Source organism: Penaeus vannamei, chromosome 13, assembly GCF_042767895.1.
Source record: "Penaeus vannamei isolate JL-2024 chromosome 13, ASM4276789v1, whole genome shotgun sequence".
NCBI classification, from domain to species: Eukaryota; Metazoa; Arthropoda; class Malacostraca; order Decapoda; family Penaeidae; genus Penaeus; species Penaeus vannamei.
In genome coordinates this window covers 4,157,427-4,164,926 of record NC_091561.1, presented here as the reverse complement: position 1 = coordinate 4,164,926, position 7,500 = coordinate 4,157,427, and the positions used below count along the sequence as shown (strand labels likewise).

At 34.3% G+C, this 7,500-nt stretch overlaps 1 protein-coding gene across 2 annotated transcripts in view; it reads right to left on the bottom strand.

Moving 5' to 3' along the window:
• Pdk (pyruvate dehydrogenase kinase) overlaps positions 1-7,500 on the bottom strand; it is a 39,686-nt gene that overhangs the window by 2,456 nt on the left and 29,730 nt on the right. For both annotated transcript variants that reach the window (XM_027372848.2, XM_027372847.2), the window contains 3 exons: positions 2,997-3,169; positions 1,344-1,568; positions 1-560 (listed from right to left, as the gene is read on the bottom strand). The exon at positions 1-560 is cut by the window's left edge and continues 2,456 nt beyond it. In XM_027372848.2, the coding sequence (XP_027228649.1) occupies positions 357-560; positions 1,344-1,568; positions 2,997-3,169 (602 nt within the window). In that variant the 3' untranslated portion in view covers positions 1-356. The remainder of the gene's footprint in view (positions 561-1,343; positions 1,569-2,996; positions 3,170-7,500) is intronic.

The window sequence follows — 7,500 nt, the reverse complement described above, 5'->3', positions numbered from 1 at the left end:
TAAAATAGCTAACCAGCATTATGTCTTAAAATGTTGAAACGGAGAGTTAGAAATATTACCTTTTTATACACAAACTGTATATAGAAACCAAAGCCACAATCATAAAACAAAACTAAATCATAAAAAAATCTAATATGAAGCAACTTAAAAGCTCAACATCAACAGGATATCCAAGAGTTCCTGTTATAATAAGATTTTTATAATCTAACTTGCACTCTATCAGACTTATAATTCAGAATAAAAATACATATCTATTGAGCCTCAGTAAACATACAACTATAAACAGAATAGCTCAGCTCACATTATTACCAACTACAGTTCAAGTCAAACTTCTGTTTTCAAATATGCCATCAGAGTCAATCAGAGGCTGTGCATTTACTGCTTGTTGAGAAGTTGTGTCCCTGTTGAAGTCTCTGGAGAACATTTGTGCTGAAAGGTCTTATGAACATTGCTGAATGCACCTGTGAAGACCAGTCATGAGTCTGAATTGGTGTGGAATACTGCCTCTGACAAGTTTTATTGTAGACTGGAAGAAGCTCATTAGCTTCACTGGAGATGGCCTGGTGAAGAAGGAAAAAGAAAATGAAATCTCAAAAGTAAAAAGGAAAAAATAAAATTCTTGTAAGGGAAACAATCTTCCTAGTTGTAATAAAATGATTAATGCAAAAGTATAACAAGATTAAGTTTTCCACTCAACATTGACAGAATTGGGAAGTGGATGAATTCTGAAAAGGATAAGAAAGATTGTTCAGACTAACTTAAATTCATGTAAATATTTTCATGACATGATGGTGATGTCATCCAGACCATTTGCTCAAGGACTTAGATAACCCAGCAGAATTATGATCTTTAATTTAATTTTCAATGTTTTACTCGGAAAAAGTCAATTCATATTCACTCAATGACTTTACTTGAATCATTTGATTTAAGTCTTGATTTAAATCAGTAATTTGAATTTGCTTGACTTACAGCTTGAGTCAAACCAGGAAATAATCACAATAGTGTAAGAGATGGCAATAGAGGGAATAATCCCATGATTTCCAGGGCAGACAAGAACTCATAGTACAGCAAACACAAGACGCAGTGTGGGCAGCAGAAAGTCAATGCTATGAAGCAGACAAGAGAAATATGACTGTCTTCATCTCACACAAAAGGCTTGACAAGACGTGGAGTGGTGTGTGTTTGTGGGGTTGCCTTGGTGAATCTCTTTATTCTGTCTTGCCTGGTGCTAGGGCATGCCAAGCAGCTGTTAACTCGGTTGATATTTTAACTAGGATCATACCTAATCACTATGACCTTCATACCAAGTCTTGAGTGACCAGAAAATAACACATATTACATACCTTAAGGTAGATGACAGCATCTGTACCAAAGCCTTCAAAAGAGGTAAGCATGAGGTCCCCATGGAAATATCGGGCATATAATCTTGAAAGAGGAAGACCATAACCATAGCCAGCAAGGGGAGGAGTGTCTAGCCCAGACACTGCTGGCTGAGGGGCTGTAGAATACATGTAATTGAAGAGGAGATCCATAACACTGCGAGGAATGCCACCACCCTGGTCTGACAACTGCAAGTAATAATGGATTTTGCAATTATAATGATAATAATGATAATGATAATAATAATAATAATAATAATAATTATAATAATACAGCTTATAATAATAATGATAATTATTATTATTATAAAAATATATCTTATAATAATAATATTGTAACATAAAAAAAAAATAATATTAATAAATCTTTATTATTATTGTTATTACTATAATAATAATAATATTAATAATAATAATAAAGAAACAATAATACCAATAATAATAATAATACCAATAATACTAATAACAACAATAATAACAATAATAATAATAATAATGATAAATAAATAACAATTAAACAAATAATAATCAACTAATAAAATAAACAAATTAATAATAATAACAAAAATAATAATAACTATTATTATTATTATTATTATTATTATTATTATTATTATTATTATTATTATTATCATAATATCAATAACATTGACAAACAGTAAAAATATCAATAACAATATTATCAATTACATAATTAATGATAATATTAAGAACAGCAATAACTATACTAATAATTATATCATCAATTATATCAATAATGATATCAATAATAATACTAACAATAATATCAATATTAATACAAATATTAAAATCAATAAAAACATTAACAATGACATTAATATCAATGTTAATATTAATATCAATAATAATTAGTCTCAGTATCAGTATCAATATCATCATTATCATAATCATCATCTTAGTAGAGTTCGTTAAAGGGGCCATCGCTCTGAATTTTTGACGTATAATTTTAAAATGTTAAAAAATTTGAAAAAATCTCCTGTAATCTAGTAGGCTTTAGCAATCCCGTGACATAATACTTCTGCTAAATATATAAAAATGAAGGAGTTATGACTAAATCTCTACCCCCCCATTTGCCCTCGGCTCTGATGTTTACTTTGTCGCGTCCGTGCAAATATCCTTTGTTTTTTTGGATTTTTTTCTTTTTTTTACTTTGGTATTCTCTGGTAGCTAGCTGGCAGTTCTGCTCACTCACTCCATCAGCTGATAGCCATGACTAAAAGACAAGGCGAGCAGTCACCACGAGAGAGTCGGAGGAAGAGACTGTGCATCTCCTGCCTCTGCGACACTATCCCATAGACGTACCCCTGATACACCCTCATCACACACTAAGAGGACACTTGGTGGTGTAAATCGTTGTGTATGTAAATATAACATTAAAAAATCACAAAAATTAAATCATAATTAACAAACTTTGTTCTCGAGTGCGACAGCCCCCTTAATGCAGTATCTCCATGTACTTTAAGTTTCCATGTGAAATAATAATAATAATAATAAAAAGAATGATGACAAACCCACAAAGATTAACAATAATGATAGCAATAACAATAGGACTAAATACAATTCGGTGGAATTCTGTACAAAGAACGCAAGTATTACCTTAATGACAAGGTCTTCTGTACCCATAACCAACAGCACTTCCAAGGCTGGGAACTCATCAGCACCAGTACCATGATGCTCAATCACTGCACGCATGGCATTCTTGAAGAGCTCAAACAACATATGGTAGAGATGGGAGGGAACATATACAACTCTTGCAGGAGTTTTATCAGCTAGAAGGAACAGAGAGAGAAAAATAATTAATGTTAACTGAAGGATAATGCACAGTGTTATAATGTGAAACTATCCATCTATAATTTATCACTCAATTTACTTTGAATAATATACCTATATGTATGTGCTTTTAACCTCTCTTGAATAGGTTCTAAAAAATTGCATGCATGTGGGTGAGGGGTGGTTTTATATCATGGACTGGATATCTGTAGGGATATGCCAGGTGGGATATAAACTGCCAAGAGGATTGTCAAGAGGGTTTACCACATACTCTAGCTCTATCTGGCATCATATCACCCACTCAAATAGTGAGCATGAGTTCCGTGTGTTAGCTAGCGGTATTCAATCAGTTCCTAATTACCCAGTTAATTTAACTCCTCACACATACAAACATACAGAAACTTAAGTATAACCAAACACAGATATCAATAATACACACAATCCAACCCCATATAAATAAGTACATTATTTTTTGGTCTGAAATATCAACTATTCTCCTAAGATAATACACTTTCTTATACTCTCAATCCATCAAGACTATGTTTGTCTGTGGTTGGTGCACTGTTACCTCTAACCCATCTCCAAGTCTCCACTTTATTATCTTTACATGCATAGACACAAATTTACACAAATGACTACTACCCCTTTATAGATTATACTGAAAGATTAGCCCATTAATCTTGACACCTCTTGATTATATCTGAGAATGTGGCAGAGAAGTGCTTGGAATACTGCCAGATGGTACTGTTAATGAACAGTACAAAGCAATGGACTATATATTTTTTGATTTGTTGACATGGAATTAAAAATATTCTGCTTCATAACACAAAACCAAGTAAAGTGAATCAAGACATATTTCCACTCTGCAAGCTGGTTATCAACAGCTTATTTTGAACTAGGTATCATACATGGGCCCCCCAAGGAAGTCAGCCTTGAATGGTAAAATGGTAATATTTAAAGTCATTAAAATATATATATATATTGTCTAGTTCCTTTTCCTTGGTATTGTGAAAGCATTGGTAATACACAGGTCCACTGATGATAACAAAGTGAGCACTGTGTAAACTTAAAAAGCACTATATGATACCATGCAACTCTTTGTCCTATCTATGGCAAAGATGGTAAACACAAATGAGATAACACCATTAACAACTACATTTTTACATTACAACATTCTTTTAGCAATTACAAAAATCTAAAACATAAAAAATACTATACAATTCACTAAACATATGACCTCATGCTGATCTGATGTACATGCAACAACCTGTATATCAAAACACTTGAGTGATATATTAGAATTATCCTATAACACTCAATCCTGCCATTCCTACCAGAATACATTTTATTCATATTTAAGACAGAACACAGTATTTAATGGAAACACCATGGAGACCCACTTCTCCATATACCATCTAACATATCAAATGTTGTGAAAAGGTAACTTAGATCAGATTCACTGCTTCAAGTTTGTTTAATTTTTATAACTAATCTTGTAACATAAAAGTTATTCCATGATCACAAAACAAAATATCACAAAATTATGATTTATAAATTATCTATGAAGACATAAAACAGGAGAGGTCTGTCAATTTGACCACATCATCACATCAAGTTCATGAATTTTCAGGTAAAGTATTCTATCTGCATCTCTAAATCAAATATTACTAATTTAAAACACGTCTCTTCCAGTATATTCCAGGAAAAAAATCTGCCATGGTCCAACCACTTATTACATTCAATATTCTGAGCATATAGTGAGCAATTTGTTTTTCTACAAGAGCGCAGAAAAAAAACATCATCAGATCACCAAGTAGAAAATTAATCTGAACATTAATTTGAAAATTAATCACCTTATCACCAAACAGTATGCACAAGAATATACAAATTTTCCCACAATCCATGTTGGCTGATCTTCACTGCAAGTCTTCTCATAGTTACAATTTTTATTTTATTTTATACAAAGCATCACAGTATTATCATAATAATCCCTAACATATATAATTTGTTCTCATGTGAAGTGTTTGCTTTCTCATGAAAGCTTTCATTGCTTTTGCTCTGTAGACCAAGTAACTATACATAACCACATTGGTATTCTACTTTAACCCTTCAGTGACGGGTACAGCTATAGCCATCATGACGTAATGGCCTATGACATACATATGCATCATGACTCGCAATGGGTGGGCCAGCTGTACAAAGATTAGGCCTAGCCACAAAGCCTAGACTGTTGCGTAATATTACATCTCAAAAAATTCAGGCCCCGTCATGATAGGGTTAAAACAAAGTTGTGCCTTTAATCAGTGTGTAATTTAGCCCCTTGAGCAATACCTATATGTTTCAAGCTGGACAAGGTGCTGCTAACAACATGATAAGAATTATCTAAAGGGAAGAAGTTTGTATACAAAGGACATACCACACCAAAAGGGATGACATATAAAATACAAATGATAAATTATATTGCTTGCAAATGCAGTATTCAGAACCAAGATCAAGATAAAAATGAGACATCTTTCAGATTAACGCAAATAAATCTTATTCACTTATCATGCAAAATATCTTATGCATACTCAACCTCTGCGTAAATATAATAAGGAGGTAGAGGAAGAGGAATAGGAAGAGGAAGGGAAAGGAGAAGAGGAAAGGAGAGGAAAGGGGATGGGAGAGGAAAGGGGATGGGAAAGGAAAGAGGAAAGGGGAAAAAGGAAGGGAAAAGGAAAAAGGCAGAGGGATGAGAAAGAAAGGGAGGGAAGGGAGGGAAGAGAAAAGAAGGAAAAAGGGGGAAAAGAGAGGGCGAAAAGAGAGCGGGAAAAAAAGAAGAGCAAGAGAAAGCGAGAGGGAGGAAGAGAAGAGAAGAAAAGCCAAGGGAAGTATTGAAGGGACACGAAGAGATGGGAAGAGATCATAAGGTATGGGAATGGGGAAAAGGCATATCTGTGAAGGAGATAACATCAATGGAACAGAAGGAAAAGGAGATAGAAGAGGCCAAGTAGGAAATAGGAAGAGGCATTGGAGAAAAAAGGAAGAAAAGGAGGATATGAAAGAACAGATTCAGATGAAAAAGGATAAAAAGAAGGAAGAAGCAGAAGAGAAGGGCACAGGCAAGGCCTTGTGATCATAGAACAAAATAAATGTCATATCCCTGATATCTACAAGACAGTGAATAGCTTATATAAGCTTACCCCCTTCAATCTAAAACATTGGATCCAGTTGCATCACAGAAATCACATAGCTGAAAATGCAGGCATTGGTTACGTAAGAGGCCAACATCCGTGCCGTACACATTTCTTTGAGCTTTTTTTGCCATTTTCCAATGTCCATATCTGTCTCATGTCGCGTCAAGGAAAAACCTGGGTTGAGGGCCAGGTGATGTGAACATGCCATCATCAGACAAAAAAGCCGCAGGCCAGGTGACACGAACATGCCATTATGAAAGGAGGCCAGAGTCATGGAAAAGACTTGCCACAAGTGCAAAAATCTCTTGGAGTGTGATTAGACTCATTTGGCATTTAGAAGGGGATTTTACATTATTCCCATCTATACACAAATGTGGAATGTAATGGGCATAAGCTATAACTGGAAGATCACCAGCTTTAGGGAGGATGACATTTCCATGCTCAGCATTGTATTCCTAGCCACTGCGACCTGTGGCACCATTTGCATTATGGAAAATTGAAAATTACAAAAAAATAAGATGTATGACAAATATTCACAAATACATTTTTTTCCTTTGTACCGACTTATTTACTACATTGAGATGATATAGGGTCTGTGCAAGGAAAATAATATATTACCATCTGGACAAAGCAAATCAAAAGACAAATATGTAAAATAATTTTACAAAGGGGAGGCACAGAGCCTTGTCACTGCTCACAAGTGTTTGCGCGTCCAAACACCGCATCAGGGTACTGGCCACTTATGTAACCTACTGCCTGTATTTTAAGCTCTATGACTTCCATGACGCAACCGGATCCAATGGGTTAAGCAAGCTACTGGCTTCGAGGGGTTGGCCGATAAAGATCTTATAAATCTTTATTTTTCTTCTGCTTCTTTTTTTATGCTCAAACAGCAACTTCCTCTGTGTTTACTGCAGATACTGGGATCCCCTTTTTTATTTTGTAGTTGAAGAATTTAAAAAATAGAGTGCAAGCTGTACTCTCAAGTAAGTCACTAATTGATTTTCAGTCTTTAATATACACACAAGTTAATTCACTTAATACTTTCAAAAAAAGGGAAGAACACACACCAAGAACACTAGAGAGACGTTTGGAGATAAACCAACCCCTGTTATCAAAGTGCATGCTCAGTGATTCTACTTTCAGAGAAAGTG